We start from the raw sequence: 15,721 nt of genomic DNA, 5'->3' as shown, positions 1-15,721 counted from the left end.
ATTACATTAGTCAATATTTCAATCAATTCAGTCATTGTGGTCTCAATCAATCATTTGTAATAAAAAAAAAATCAATCAATCGATAAACAATATCAACATGACAGTCAATAGACTTACATGTAATTTCATTTCAATTATATTGGGCTATGCACATGATGCAATAGTTCAATCAATGCAATCAATCAAATATTCAAAATACACAGTGAGTTACGATTTAATTCCTAGTTATGAATCTCAAACTAATCCAATAACCTCGCACATGATATCGTAGGGCAATAGATGAAGTCGCTAACAGACTGTTCTTCTTGATCATTTTGTCTTATCAGTCTTTCTCATTATTATGCCTACGTTAACAATAGTATACACATTCTAATCAATACTTATATTTATTTTCGATGTCACACGGTACTCTCTAATGTCAGTTAAATTCTTATACATGTAATTAGACTTTTTTTTTTTCTAATCCCCCAACCTTATTCAATTCAAATAGTGACATCTTTTGACCATTATTTAATCATTTTGTTAATCCTTATTATTTATATATTTTCGATCCAGCACAAGGCAAGCTCAATTTCATTCAATTCTTTCATTTTTTCAAAGTCTACGAGTAAAGTCCAAGTTCAATTCGAAATTTCAATTCTGAATTCACAATCCTGATGCTATTCTTCTACTTTAAATAATTACTTGTCCAATTCAAAACCTGATTATAATTCTCATATATAAAGTTCTCTAGCTAACACCTTATCATATATGTAACTTTGCACTAAGGCTCCTCTGACAATTTGGTTTTATCAATTCATAGGTATTTTACAAATTATGTCTTCCTTATCCTATTTTGTTTACAATTAAGCCCATGGTAACATGATACAGTGAGACCGGTACTGACGGGTACCAGCAGTTAGGGGTGCAAACGGATCGGATACGGATCGAATAGTGGTAAAATCATATCTGTATCCGTTTTTATTTTCCGGATACGGATCGGATATTAGACGGATATGGATACGGATCGGATATTAACCGGATACGGATACGGATATCCGTTTTTTATAATAGTGAATAACATAATTTTTTTCATAATTCATATTAAATTATATAATATATATCTACTATTCGGATACGGATAATTAAAATTCAAAACCATATCTGTATTCCTATCCGCACGGATATTCGGATATTGGATATCCGTATTAAATTTTCGGATACAAAGTCGGATACGGTCGGATAATATCCAACCCGTTTGCACCCCTACCAGCAGTACTCTAAACCCTCAATGTTAATCAGTCAATCATAGCAATTAACAAGAAATGTAAAACCAAAAGGAAAATGGTAACAATACACAAGTACAAGTTGGTTTGAGCTCGATATCGATAGGTATGATTTAGGTTGGAACTCTACACCAAAAATCTGAAAATTAAACCAATGAAGACATAATTTGTAGAAACACAAGGGTAAAAGAAGAGGCCTCAAACAAATCAATTAGAATACTCTATTAAATATATTTTCAACTAAATTCACACAATATTTTAGCTTGCCTTGTTTAATTTGTTAAATCAATATTTCTTCATAAATTAGTAACCCAATAATCCTTTTCATTTCTCTCAACACCTAAAGCAAGCTTAAACTTGCTAAACTTCAGAAATTTATCAAAATTATAATTGAGTTTGAAAGAAGAATAAATTAGAGGAAGAGAAAAATATCCAATGTCATGTTGAATACAACAAGCAACAAGAGAAAAATACCCAATGTCATGTGCACCTCAAAGTTTTTTTTCAAAATTGTAAATAAATTCATAATCAATATTATTCTTAATTTTGAAGATCCATAATTTACTTAATCATATTGGTCACAACTTAGTTTAACCATTTTTGTGGATTTATTCCGAAAACAATTTCCCTCGTTCTTGGAATATTTCGTATTATTCTAAAGAAAATCAACTCGATTTATTTCGTATATTATTTTCAATTACTAATTTCATATCACTATTACATAATGTTACAGTTGATTTTGATGATTATGTAAACAAAGGATTGTATTATGATATGAGTGGTATATTACTAGCGTCGTCACGGATACATTAAGTCATGACACGTTATGTGCGTTGGTCATATAACATGATTCGCTTATCGCGTGATGTGTTTTATTTTCGAATTTAAAACTATACATTGCCCAAACAGATATGGTTACGTCATACCACTTAACATGTTATGTGATTAATTTTTTTAATATTATTTTTTAATTTAATTTATTTCACAAAAAGTAACAAGCAAAAACGTTATTTGACTAAATTTTCTTATTTTTATCGTTGTTTTTTATTTTTTATGTAAAATTAATTAAGCGTGATCAGTCACATATTGTCTTGGCAAGTTATATGAAAATGATTTTTTTATAATAAACCATAGCATAACATGATCAATTGATGACATATCAATTACACCACATCACGTTTTTATTTCTTTCTGTATGGCCACAGTGACAGCTGAATTATTCAGGTTGGGTTCGGCAAATAATTCGAGTTCGGTTCTAGAAAAAATTCGGAAAAAATTCATAAAAATTGAAAAAAGATCGTAAAATTCGCAAATTATTCGAGTTTAATTCGGTCAACCGAATAATTCGCGTTCTGTATGACAAAAAAATGAATTATTCGGATTTAATTCGCGAATCTTGTGACTATGCGTATGACTAATATTACATGCCACAGAGAATCTGGGATTACCTATGACATATTTCTTTTATTTATTTATTTATTTATGACTATGGATAAAGCAAAGATAATAAGAGAGCGAGGTAATTGGATATTCGAATTCGTTACTTGGTAATGCGGCAACCAACATGTTCCTGTTCTGAATGTGTCAGTATCCAGTGCAGATCCAAACTATTTAGTTCCACAGTAGAAAAATAAAATGATTTCCTCATTCGTTATGTACATGAGTTAGTTGGTTAAAGAAAAGAAAAAGAGAAGGTGAAAGAGAGAGCCACCAAGTGTTGGGAGGCAGAAAAGCAAAAAGAAGGTGAAAAAGCACAGGAGAGCAGTGGCGGATCCAAGAATAGCACTGCCGGAAATTTTTTATTCATAGAAATTGAAAAAAAAGATAGAGAGAAAAATAGAAAGAGTGCAAGTTTTGTGATATTAATAGAAAGATCGGTACAGATTTTACCGATTATAACAATCAAAACAGTTAGGTTAGGCAGAATCTCTACCCATCCTAATATATTCTGGATTTTCTATGACACCGTCTTCAAAACAGGAATAGCAACAGATCAATTCTTGATCTTCTCAGGCACCGTCTTCACAGAAGATCCAAAATAAGTTAGGATGGGTAGAAATTCTACCTATCCTAAGTGTTTTGATTATTAGGATCGGTAAAATCTGTACCGATCTTTCTATCAATATCACAAAACCTGCACTCTTTCTATTTCTCTCTCTATTTTTTTTCAATTTCTATGAATAAAAAATTTCCGGCACTGCATACCTTGGATTCAACTATTTATTTGTTTTATATTTGTGTTTATATCTGAATGGATATAATGTCTACTCTGGAAATTAATTTAGGGTCCGGTAGAAAAAAATTGTACGGAAAAGAAAATCAGTTTAGACTGATTCGTGTAAAAAAAGAAAAAAAAGATGTGCTGCTAAGGATATAAATATGTACAATGTTGTGATTAGTCGCGTCATAACTTAGATCACGTGTCTTGTTGTGTTGTGATTAAATTTAGAAGGATGATCATAGAAAGTGAATGGTCACAGCATGTTAATCACGCCATGACCATGACACGTCGTGACAAGACGTGACCAAACGTAACCGGTCACGTTTGTCATGTCTAACTATTTTTTTCATAATTTAGGTTAGTTTATTAAATATTTACCATTCGATTAAGATCTAATGATCTTAATTACACGTGATAATGTGTCGTACCATGACCAAATCTTTTACGTGACGTGTCTTATCGTGTCAATTTTTTGAAAAATTGTCACGTCATGTGGATGGTCACGGCACGTAACCAGCACACGTGCCATGACGGAACCGTGTCGTATCTGGTCGTACCGTGATATTTTTAGATCTTTATCCACTACTCCATTTCAATTCGTCATGAAAAATATTATACTCTTGTCAATATTTTGTGCCTACCCTTAATCAAAATCCTGAATCCGTCCCTGTAGGAGAGAGATAATTGGGTAAAAAAACAAATGAAGTTGGAGGTGGTATTTTTGTAACTTAGAATTTTACATTGAAGAGGGAATAAGTGGGTTGTACTCGCCAAAAAAATTTGGAAAAAAAAGGGCTGCCGAATGGACTTTGGAATAGATTGATAGATTCTGTGCAAAACCCATCAATTCCCATCAAATACTTTGCATCTGAAAAGGCTCTCATGCCCTGTTCGACAGTAATTCCGAAAGTACTGTTTACGTGGAAAAAAAAAAATTCACTTACACTGAATTTTTTTTTCCCACGTAAACAATAAAATCTAGTTCAAAATTTTCATTTCCTATACTCATTTCTATTCTCTACTGCACTGCCGAATAGGCCCTCAATGTGTGCCCAAATTAGTTCTGGATGGTGCGATGCTATTTTATGCTTCTCTAGTAATTTTTTTTTTTTTTTTCAGATTTGAGGTCAACTCTGTTTATTTCTTCTAACAAAAAAAATATTCGGCTCATTTACATACCTACACTCTAATCCTTTATTGAAAAAACAATTGTTTCCGCGTTAATAAATATTAAAAATGAAGGAATTAAGGCTTCATATATTACAGTGTTTACCCGATTTGTCTCTTGTATCGATTCTTAAAGAAGAAAGACAGAGACAGCAGCAGAGATGGTGCTCTGGTCCCCGAGACCATTGAGTGTGTAATTTGACGGAGACCCAAAGAAAGAGACTGCCTTTAAAAATATCTCTTGAATTGATTAGACCCCACCAAATTGTACCAGTACATGTCTCAATTTTTCTATTGTTCTCCAGTTCAGCCTCAATTGCCACAATAGGTGGGATTTTAAATATACCCCTCAAAAACCTCGAAATTACATATCTTTTATCTAAAATTCAAAATATCATACTTACCATTCTAAATTTTAAAAACTCACAAATTTATCAAATTTATTGACTTTTATATTAAAATTTATAATAGCATCCATTTTATCTATTATTAATAAAATACTATGATTAGTTTTCTTATACATACTTGGGCGATAAAAATTCAACAAATTTAGGGACAGTACCTCTCCGGTTCTACTTAAAATGGAGAAGATTTACATCAACTGCAACGGTACGGTCAGCTGCTAAGCTTGCAATTTGCCAAGAGAAAAGGTCCAACACGGCGCACTTGGTCACCATCGCCTTCAAATTTCTTGCTTTTTTTCGGTTTAGTAACTTATTTTTAGATAAAATAAAATCAAAATTTTTAACTTTAGAAAAATTTATGAATAACTTTGGTTGATTTTTAAATATTCGAACTCTTTTTATTCTGTAAGAGCATTTCTAACGCCTTGCAAATGCAACTGTAAAATCTTTGTTGACAATTACAAAAATATGAGTTGACAATTTCATTTCTATTTTGAGAGATGCGGGACTCTTTCAAAATTTGAAATCTTTCATATCATGAAAGCTTTCAAAAACATTTTCATCTGACGAAAATTGGTGGTTACTATCCTTTAAAAAATGTTATCATTCATGTAACATAAATTTTTACAATTAATATTATTTTATTAATGTATTTATTTTACAATTAGTAGTTACTTCAATTTGACATCTGTCTTGCAATTGCTAATTAATTGTATTGTTGGAGATGCTCAATTAGTCATAAGATTCATTCTTATATATTTGATCCACATTTATGGGTATGTAATTTTCACAAACTCAAAAAATATAAAATTGTCCATTCAAGATATCGATCGAAAGTTTTCAATCAGACATCGGACTAAGGGTCTATTCGGCTTTTCCTGTTTTCGTGGGGAAAAAAATTCACTCTGAGTGAATTTTTTTTTCCCGCGGGAACAGTGTTCCGCCCATTAAAATTAGATCCGAACTCAAACTCATTCTCGTTCCCGATTGACAACCGAACAGGCCCTAAAAGTCTTCTTAAGGTACCTTTTCCTTAAAAGAAAAAATAATAATAAACTACTAGGTAATATAACTAAATTGATTCTGCACCTTTTTTTGCTCCTAATTTCACTTTTTAACTTTATTTTTTCGATATATCTCTGCTAAATTATATAAAAGACTAATGCTTATCAACAGTTCAACATTTTCATGATTCATCCGTGCACAGTGCTAAGCATTTCCGCGAAATTTCCTGCAGAATCTACCTGAAATAAGGTTTAAAATTTGTGCGATACAAACGTCGGTTACAAATTGGAAATTTTTTATCGGTAGAAATTAAAGAAAAGGAAGAGAGAGAATTAGAAAGAGTGCATTATATTTTCAATTGGCAGAAAGATTGATCGGATTTTTGCTGATTTTAAAAATTAAAAAGTTTGGATCGGTAGGAATTCTACTGATCCAAACTAGTTTGTATTTTTTTTTAAATTTTTTTTAGTAAAATATAAAAAGATTTTATGATAGAAACATTATATCTATTTTGTAAAAAGCATTTTGATATAAAAATTCTCTCTATTTATACATCAGAATAAAAAAAAGACTAAGTTTAGATCTGTAGAATTTCTACCGATCCAAATTTTTTTATTTTTAAAATCGGTAAAAATCGTACTTATCTTTCTATTAATCAAAGACATAATGTACTCTTTCTGTTTCTCTCTTTCATTTTTTTTTAATTTCTACAGATAAAAAATTTCCTTACAAATTATATATGTTCAATCATTAAGAGTAGATCATCTGCTCAACAGCTCAAGTTTTTATTTAATTTAATGTTTTTTCATTTGGCAACATTTCTATGATGCTCCATCCATTGATTGGTTGATCCATAAAGTACCTTAGGTGCAGCCACTAGTTCGGAATGGTTATGGTCTGATCGCTCTTCTCCTTCGCTGTCTTTTCTTTCTTTTAATGAAGGTCTCTTCTCTTCTACTGGAGCACAACCTTAAATTTGTCCAATACTCGACCTCGATATTAGTGCGTACGGTATAAATTTACAGAACAATCGAAATTAGTATATATTTAAATTCGCTCGTGTGAATCTCAATACAAATCAAACAATTTTGATCGGATATCGTACAGATTTTGGTCTGATGTCCATTAAAAAACTACACAAGGTTGTTATAGAATTAATAATTTAATCATTTCTCGATTTATTTTGCAAGTCTGATCTTGATTTGACATGTAAAAATCCGTGTATATAGTAGGGATAGATCTTATAAATTGGAAATTTTTAAAGAAATCAGGGGCGGTTTGATGGATATCGAATTAAATACAATCCGATGCTAAGTCAAAACAATCTGATGCACATCAATATTCGCACAAACAACTGTAAAATCTACGCGAATCAAGTGCACACAAATTTTAATACATATCGAACTAACTCTGACCGAACATCGCTCAACAGACCGCCCCATTTCAATGCTAAAAAATGAATCTTTTGGTTAATGCATCTCGACCATCCGATCTATTTTAAGATTCGTACGTACTAGATCAACACTAATATTAAAGAGCCTCTATGTTACAGACAAGAATCAGATTGACTTTATTTAAAATCAAACAGTTGAGATTCACTAACTCAAAAGATTCTCTTTTGAATTAATGCAGATGATACACATTTGTGTTACAAGTCAATCCCTTATAATGGGTCAAATATGTAAATCCAATTTGAATTGGATCCGGTACCCATGAGATGGGTCAACAGTCAACACCCGTTACTGTTAGTCTGGTCTACTGCTGTCCGGGCCTGAGACATTTGTAATTGACCTTGCAGTGAATACCGTACACGTGTACAGCAATCTTATGAAATCCGTATTTCTCATGGACCAGAGAAATTAATAATACCCACATTAAATGTGATCATTTCAGCTAGCTAGTCAAGATTCAAGAATCTGCCCCTGACGATACTGGTATGTAATTGTCTTTCTTCATCTAAATGCTGTTCATGATGTTTGTAGATTTGCCAAATAGCTTTATTTTTGGAGACACATATATGTCTTCAAAGGAATTACACAGTGAGTCACAGATCATGAATCATGATTTGCATTAATTTGGCAGTACGGTTTGTTTTTACGTAGCATGAAGTAACAGGATCACTGTCCTTTTATTATTTCTGTAGAGAATATGGTCCCAATAATTAGCAAAAATGCTATTATATAACAAACTAATCCTATTTCTCTTCCTCTGTTACCAAGTTGAAGTACTGTTCATTGTTTATCACTTTATTGATTGCTAATAGAAATAATTAAATACATGACTGTTATACAATTATTTTTATTCCGATACTGAAAATTACCGTATCGTCGTATTCCGTATCATATCCGATACAATACCAGTACCATATATATTCATGCAACACACATTACGGGCCTGTTCGGCCGACAAATGGGAATGAGCGCGGGCACGGAATTTGAACTGAAAAACACTGTTTTCGTGGGAAAAAAAAAATTCAGTTGAACTGAATTTTTTTTTTCCAACGTGAATAGTGATCTGGCCGAACAGGCCCTACAACTAGAGATTTACTGTAATGTATTTATTGTTTGCAAGGAATAATGCAACTGTATAATAAAACTATTTCTAATCGTCTCAAAGAAACAGCGCCATTCCAGATTAATGTGCAGTTGAAAGCAAAAAATAAAATTATTCATATAACGGATCGTTGGAAACTGGAAAAGTTCTGAAAATATATAAATTCTTCAGATTCCTTCCATTCCAGTGCATTTATGTTTGAAGTTTAGTTGCTCCATATATTAACTACAAATAGCAGTGTTGTAAAAAAACTTCCGTTTAGACCGATTAATCAGCCAATTAGTCCTTGGCGGTGATCAAACCGTCACGGATTTTCTCGAATAATCAGTCGATTATTTCCAATTATACTCAATTATTCTTGATTATTCCTGAATAATCACTTGGTGGTATCATATCCGTCCAACGACCACATACCATTATTTACAACCCTGACAAATAGGCATGGAGGTAATTTATTTCTGAAAATTGAACCCAGACTCTGTACAGTAATTTACTAATTTTGTCGCTGACTCGCTGGCATTTAATGCTCAAAATTAAGTTAAATAAAAAATAAAAAAAAGTATTACCGTACGCGCGCCGTGTCCACTACAAAGAGGGTAAAGATTTTAACAGAGTAGTTTTAGCTTCATGCAGCGCAAAAAGCATATGAATTTGTTTTAATTCTATTGTCCATGCGCGATTTTTTTTAAATAGAATTCATTTAAATTATTTAAACAGAACAAGTCTAGTTTGATCGGATTTTTGAAAACTAGTATCCACCGATCCCTAGAATTGGTGGAGCAAAAAAAACCCATTCTACACCGGTCCGTAGGACCGGTGGAGCCAACTTTCGCACCCAAGAGAATGTAGCCACAGAAGATCCCATACCACACCACTGATCCTAGAGATCGGTGGAGGCTTGATTTCCACATTTTGCAGCCCGTGGTTCATCTCTCTCCCTTTCCTCTACTTCCTCCTCCTTCCTCTTCCTTCCAAACCGAGCTCTCCGTTTGAATGGTATCCTTGTTTTGGAAGTTCAGCATAACCTCTACAATTGACTAAATGTAGCCAGGCCCAGCTCGACACAAAGGGGGTCGAGTTCAGTCTCTAACAAGCTGAGAGCTGCAAAGCCGTAGTAGGAGTGATATAGATCAGGTATTGCCTCGTACTGGCATTTTGTGAACCCACCACACTAAAAGTAATGAAAGGAAGTAATATATTATCAAATCAAAGTATCAAACATAAAAAACTTTTGATTACAGGTGTAGAAAAATATACATGAAAGAATGGAGTATTACCGGTGATTGGCAAGATAACAAAAAGTCACGAAGTGCTGATTGGTTGATAAGTGATATAATCCTAACATTTTCAGTGCACCTCCAACCCTAGAGATAGAAAGAGCAAGAGTCAGTTAGGCTTAAAACATGGGATTAACTTTTTATATAATTTGAGTTTATATAACAACAATGAAAATAATCACCATTAGCATTGTTCTAATAGTCATGATAATAATCAACAGCAATACTGGTAATTGTAACTGTAATGACTAATATATGAATATTATTTAAGAATATACCAAAAGGCATAGCAAGTATCACTGGGCTTGTTAATTAGCTCGACCTTGAAGATTTTTCATAGATTCCAAGATTGACCTTGAGTTAAAATTCTCGAAGTCATAACCAACAACTTCCAAGGTGCTAGCTAAATTACTCACACTTTGACACGAATCCTGCACACAAAAAAATAGCAATTGTGTGGAAATATTTACCTATTAGAAATTGAATATATATGACATCTTTTATACTGAACCGAGAAACTAATCAGATTTAGATGTTCTGGAGTACGAAACATTTGAATATGAACTGAATAATGTGGTGACCTATGTGTTTCTCTTTCCCAAAAAATACATGTAAAAAGAATAGAGAAGAAAGAGAAGAGTATAAAGGTTACCTCCGAGAACTGATAACTTTTAGATTTAGAACCTAAACCTACACCGATCCTGTGGAGATGTTTTTTGAAGCTACATCGATCCTGTGGATCGGTGGAGGTTTTGGTGTGGCCTTTGGTGCATCATATTTATGGCGGGATAAATGTTGGCTCCACCGATCCCTAGGACCAGTGTAGAATGAGTTTTTTTTGCTCCACCGATCCTAGGGATCGGTGAAGGCTAGTTTTCAAAAATCCGATCAAAATAGGCTTGTTCTGTTTAAATAATTTAAATGAATTCTATTTAAAAAAAAAATCTCCATGCGCTGTAAGAAGCAAAATTGCTCTGTTAAAATCTTTACCACCAAGAGGCATGGAGGGTAATTTATTTCTGGAAATTGAACCCAGATTCTGTACAGTAATTTACTAATTTTGTTTTGTCTGTCGCTGGCATTTAATGCTCAAAATTAAGTTAAATAAAGAAAAAAAAGGTATTACCGTACGGCACGCCGTGTCCAACGAACTTGAAACTTTTCGAAGCGCGTGTTTGGAAGTACAAGGGTACTACCGTCAAATCGCAGATTCTTCGGGTATCTTTTCCTCGATCGTTGCTAGACCGTTGGATACCTTGACCGGTCTCTTCTAGCCGTCCGTACTAATTAGAGAGAGATACGCAGAAAGGTTCTAGAAGCTGTACCCAACAGCCAATTATAAGCAGCCGTGCGTTTGTCGTAAAAAATATTGTGTGCCTTATGACGGAGACTTTGTTTGTTCTTCAGGCAAGTACCACGTGATTTGTCACAAGGAAAGGTCGCTCGCACCTGCACTTTCTAGATTTTCTGCGGCGGAATCTCTATGATTTCTACGCAACCATTCGTTTGTGATGGTTGTCATCGTGCAGTGATTCACTACACGGAATGATACAAATTGAATTAGGGAATTTGTCCTGATATCCTGATTCTTGACTTAAATCGGGGGAATATATTTCTTTTTACACTTTAGTTAATGATTTGGGAAAAAAAATATTACTGTTCATGGAAAAGTACCGCGTTTTTTTTTTTTTTTGACATTTTTTATCTATAAAAATCATTAAATTCATGTGCACGGAAACATAAAGAGTACCTGATTTTCAACAAATATATAATGATCTATTTTAACGAGTCTGATTCAAATATATGAATCGGACTTAATAATCCAGATTCATCAATATAACTGTAAAAAAGAAAAATTTGTATGTCACATCTCATCAATCCTAAGTAGATTTGACTCAAATTTCTTTTGTTAAATTCGATAGAAAAGATGAATGGTAGTTGTCACAGTTAATCAATCTAGAATTGGATTTTCATAGTTGAGGCATATCCATTTCTAACTTGATTTTCTTTGGCATCTATATTATATATTTTTCCATTAACATCTATTTTTTGAATAAAATATTTCGATAGATCTAGACCATTGAATCCGATCTTTCTAGATTTGTTGAAAATGAAATAATGTTTCTGTGCGTATTAATTTAATAATTTCTAAAGATAAAAAATTTCCTTTTTTATTGGATGAAAATCTAGTGGATGGTTTGGTGGTTTTCAACAAGACAACAACTGATCAAAGTACTTCTGCAAGATACCTTTTATACAGAGCTTCCAGAAAAAAAGGTAAAATTAATTATTTTGTCAGTGAGGAATGAATTTCATTGCCTAATGCCAACACTACAAATATGATGACAAACTGTGGTGTTCTTATTTTTTATTTTTTTATTCGAACTTAAAATAAAACATTCAAGGCATTAAATGTGTTGCCGAGTGAGACTATGAAATTTTCAATGCACATATTTTTTTTTAGAATGTATCTCAGTATTTAATGTTGAAATAGTCAATTCGAATTTTTTAACATAACTTTATATGAAAATGTATTTAGAGACCAATTTTTATATTTTAGAACTATTTTATTAATTTTTAAATAGACAAGAAATTAATACTTTTGGATGGTTTATAATCTTCAGATCATGTGAATTTCTATTTATCTAAAAAATATGAAAAAATTCTAAAAAACATAAAATATCTTGTCCATCTCCAAGTACATTTTTCATATGAATATTTAAACGCTTCAGGTCAACTATTTCGTCTTTAAAAATAATAATATAAATCCATAGCATGAACTATGTACGTATTGCATAGTAACAAAGCCTCACTAGTTTATTGCATAAAAACTTAAATATGTTATATGAAACAAGTACAACTTTTGAACACATACTTAACATATTTGCACATGCAAACAAATATTCACCAATATATTTCCTAGTTCTCGATTGACAATACCTCTTTTAAATAGGCCTCGCATTAGTTATTATCCTAGCCCAAATTAGATTATAATCTAATGGGCTTAAAGGCCCAATAGGAACAGCCAGCCCATCTCATTAGCCCAAATACCATATATTTTGCCTCAATGTAATGAAATGTGCAATTTAATTATCCCAAATTTGTTTATTAAAAACATCACTGGATTAAAGAATGACATTCAAAATAGAAGTACAATTCAGTCAATTAAAAAAATATCCTATTGGTGTCTAACCAGACCTAATTGTTCTATAAAAAATGCTCATCCAACAATTGTAAATTGTAAAAGAATTGTGTATCGGTTACGGTTATCTTGTAAGAACACTACAATTCAGCTTGATCAGAACCAATCTGGCTGAACAAGATAGCCATATCCATTCCTTGTATCATGGTGGGCATAGCCACTTCATACGGGCATTCTTTTGAGAACCCCAATTTCCCCGATTTTTTCACCTTTTGAATGCACCGCTTGAACTTCTCGTGGCACCGTACACTCATCATACCTGAGTTTTTTTACATTGACTTGTTCATCAGAAAATGTTTCAGATTGTATATCAGCTTATAATCACAATCTTACAGTTTTTTACAAAACTAGGTTCTTCAGAAGGTCGTCTTATTGTACTACAATTCAATTTCAGTATAAAATAAAATTTTAAATTTGAAAAAAAAAAAAATGATGCAGTCAACTAACAGAAAATCAGAATCTGATTTCAATGCCGTACAGCTTTACCAGCATTATTATTATGGCACAGCCCAGGAGTATTACAGTACGGTTTAATTGCTGTACTGGTACTATGGTAACACAATTGGTACTGTACTGGTACCAAGTGGTCCAACAATTCTTGATGCAATTACAGAATTTCAATAATTATTCCGGAATTAAATATATACATTCTTCTAAGATCTGGTTCAAATCAGATGTCAGAAAAATAACCTTTTTTCTCAACACATTCATCATGAATCTTGCAACACGCATCGAGATCGTCGCACGGCTTCTCTCCGGGGCATCCTGACCATCCAACCCCACAGTATTTTCCGTACCTAATTCCCATCGCTATTAAAATTTCAAATTACAAAAAATATACGGAAATCAGATTTGGAACTGAACGCTGAAAATATCAAAGCAATTAAAAGATCTTAATTTGAATTTATGCTCCGCACTTACAGTTGCAATCCTCAGCCACGCATGATCGGCTACATCGTACCTGGTACGGATCCAACGCATAAAACACAGCACAGTTAGAGACACAGAAACAAGAAAAAGGACGGGGGAGAAGAAAAAGAAAGGGATATGCACAGCTGGGAACGAACCTGGGGCTGGTGGTCTGGGATGGCTTCGCAGCGAGATGCAAGAGGGAGGAGGAGGAGGAGGAGGAGCAGGGGAAGCGACGGGAGGAGGCGCGAGGTCTTGGTTCGTCGCATCTTTCTCTCGGTCGATCAAAGGATTCAAATCTGATGGCGCTAGTCAGCTACCACTGCTACCTTCAAATCACGTGACAAGGAGAAGCGTGCATTTTGAAAACGGGTAAAGGTCATGTGCGAGTAGCTTGGCCAATAAGAGTTCGACATATGGCAGGGATTACACTTGGCAGCGTCTCATTTGATAAGCAGCTAGAGGGGTTTTGTGACAAGGAGATGCGGAGATCCAACGGTCATTTGACAGGAGATCTTTTTCCACGCGATCTTACTTGCTTCGTGATTTGTGCTCAGACGCTAACTTGAGAGGATCCGTATCCTCCCAGGTACCGGAAATAAATCTGCTGTGATCCTACAGAATCTCAGGGTCTCTGCGATTCTAATTTCAGCTATTTATATATTTTGAGATTCGTGTACAAAAACTATCTCTTTTTAAAATTCCCACACTGTAATAAATGAAGGGTTGAAATTGGAATCGCAGAACCCTGCGATCCTGTAAGATCGCAGCAGATTTGCTTCCCCAGGTACCTGACTCAACACAACACAATTGAAACGGACGGCCCAGATTTACTCTCAGTCGGTCCTTGCTCGGGATAACATAGGGGACAGTATTATTTGTGCGTTGAGATTCGTGCCAAGTTAAATAGAACAATTTTGAACCGTCTGATTCAATTGTACTTAATCTGGTAACCTGAGGGGATGTGAATTCAACTCAAGATGCGTTGTTATTCATTAACATTGCTGTGAAAAACGTTCGTTTAGGCTGATTAGTTATTGGTGGTGATCAAACTGTTACAGATTTTTTTATATAGTAAGTCCATTATATGAGGAGGGTTCAAATGCACCCAAATTTTTGTGCACCCAAATGCACCCTATCATTTTTCTCCATTTTCAAAGTCCGAATAGTCAATCCGAACCGTTAGATGTGATCTATATATTAAGATGTGCTTGGAGACCAAATTTTACATTTTTTGGAATTTTTTTACTATTTATTAAGCCACTTTGAAAAATCACTGATCCAATGGTCCAGAAAATGTAAAATCTGCGATTTTCAAAGTGGCTTAATAAATAGTAAAAAAATTCCAAAAAATGTAAAATTTGGTCTCCAAGCACATCTTAATATATAGATCACATCTAATGGTTCGGATTGACTATTCGGACTTTGAAAACGGAGACAAAGAATTTGAAAGATAGGGTGCATTTGGGTGCACAAAAATTTGGGTGCATTTGAACCCTCCTCTATTTTTTATTATGATCAATTATTTCTAATTAGTTGTTTAGCAGTACTTTGTTCGTTCGACGAGCACATATCGTTATTTTACAGCGTTGATTATAACTCGAGGGAAATTCTAAAAATAATTTGGAAAAGTTTGAAATTCATGACGGGTATAATTAAAAATAATCTGTCATTTTATAGTGAAATAATATATTAAGATGTTAATGTTTGTTAATGTT

The 15,721-nt window shown here is 33.4% G+C and overlaps 1 protein-coding gene across 1 annotated transcript; it reads right to left on the bottom strand.

Annotated features, from left to right (window-relative positions):
* Positions 1 to 12,992: 12,992 nt before the first annotated feature.
* Positions 12,993 to 14,357, bottom strand: LOC144556807 (putative phospholipase A2 homolog 1). Its single transcript, XM_078305260.1, has 4 exons — positions 14,162 to 14,357; positions 14,016 to 14,055; positions 13,785 to 13,904; positions 12,993 to 13,353 (listed from the first exon to the last, which is right to left on the bottom strand). The coding sequence occupies exons 1-4, from the start codon at positions 14,270 to 14,272 to the stop codon at positions 13,175 to 13,177; spliced, it is 450 nt and encodes a 149-aa protein (XP_078161386.1). The 5' UTR covers positions 14,273 to 14,357; the 3' UTR covers positions 12,993 to 13,174.
* Between the last annotated feature and the right edge of the window lie 1,364 nt (positions 14,358 to 15,721).

The sequence above is a fragment of the Carex rostrata genome, chromosome 7 (assembly GCF_964058835.1).
Source record: "Carex rostrata chromosome 7, lpCarRost1.2, whole genome shotgun sequence".
In the NCBI taxonomy this organism is placed as follows: domain Eukaryota; kingdom Viridiplantae; phylum Streptophyta; class Magnoliopsida; order Poales; family Cyperaceae; genus Carex; species Carex rostrata.
The sequence above is the reverse complement of the archived record's forward strand: the minus strand, read 5'-3'. Positions and strand labels throughout refer to the sequence as shown.

What these genes read in the sequence shown, in the direction of transcription:
- LOC144556807 (XM_078305260.1), bottom strand. Translation starts at nt 14,272, where the DNA reads ATGCGACGAACCAAGACCTCGCGCCTCCTCCCGTCGCTTCCCCTGCTC. An exon ending in CGTGGCTGAGGATTGCAACT is followed by an intron (nt 13,905 to 14,015) that starts GTAAGTGCGGAG and finishes AAATTTTAATAG; the next exon opens with CGATGGGAATTAGGTACGGA. An exon ending in TGAATGTGTTGAGAAAAAAG is followed by an intron (nt 13,354 to 13,784) that starts GTTATTTTTCTG and finishes AAAAAAACTCAG; the next exon opens with GTATGATGAGTGTACGGTGC.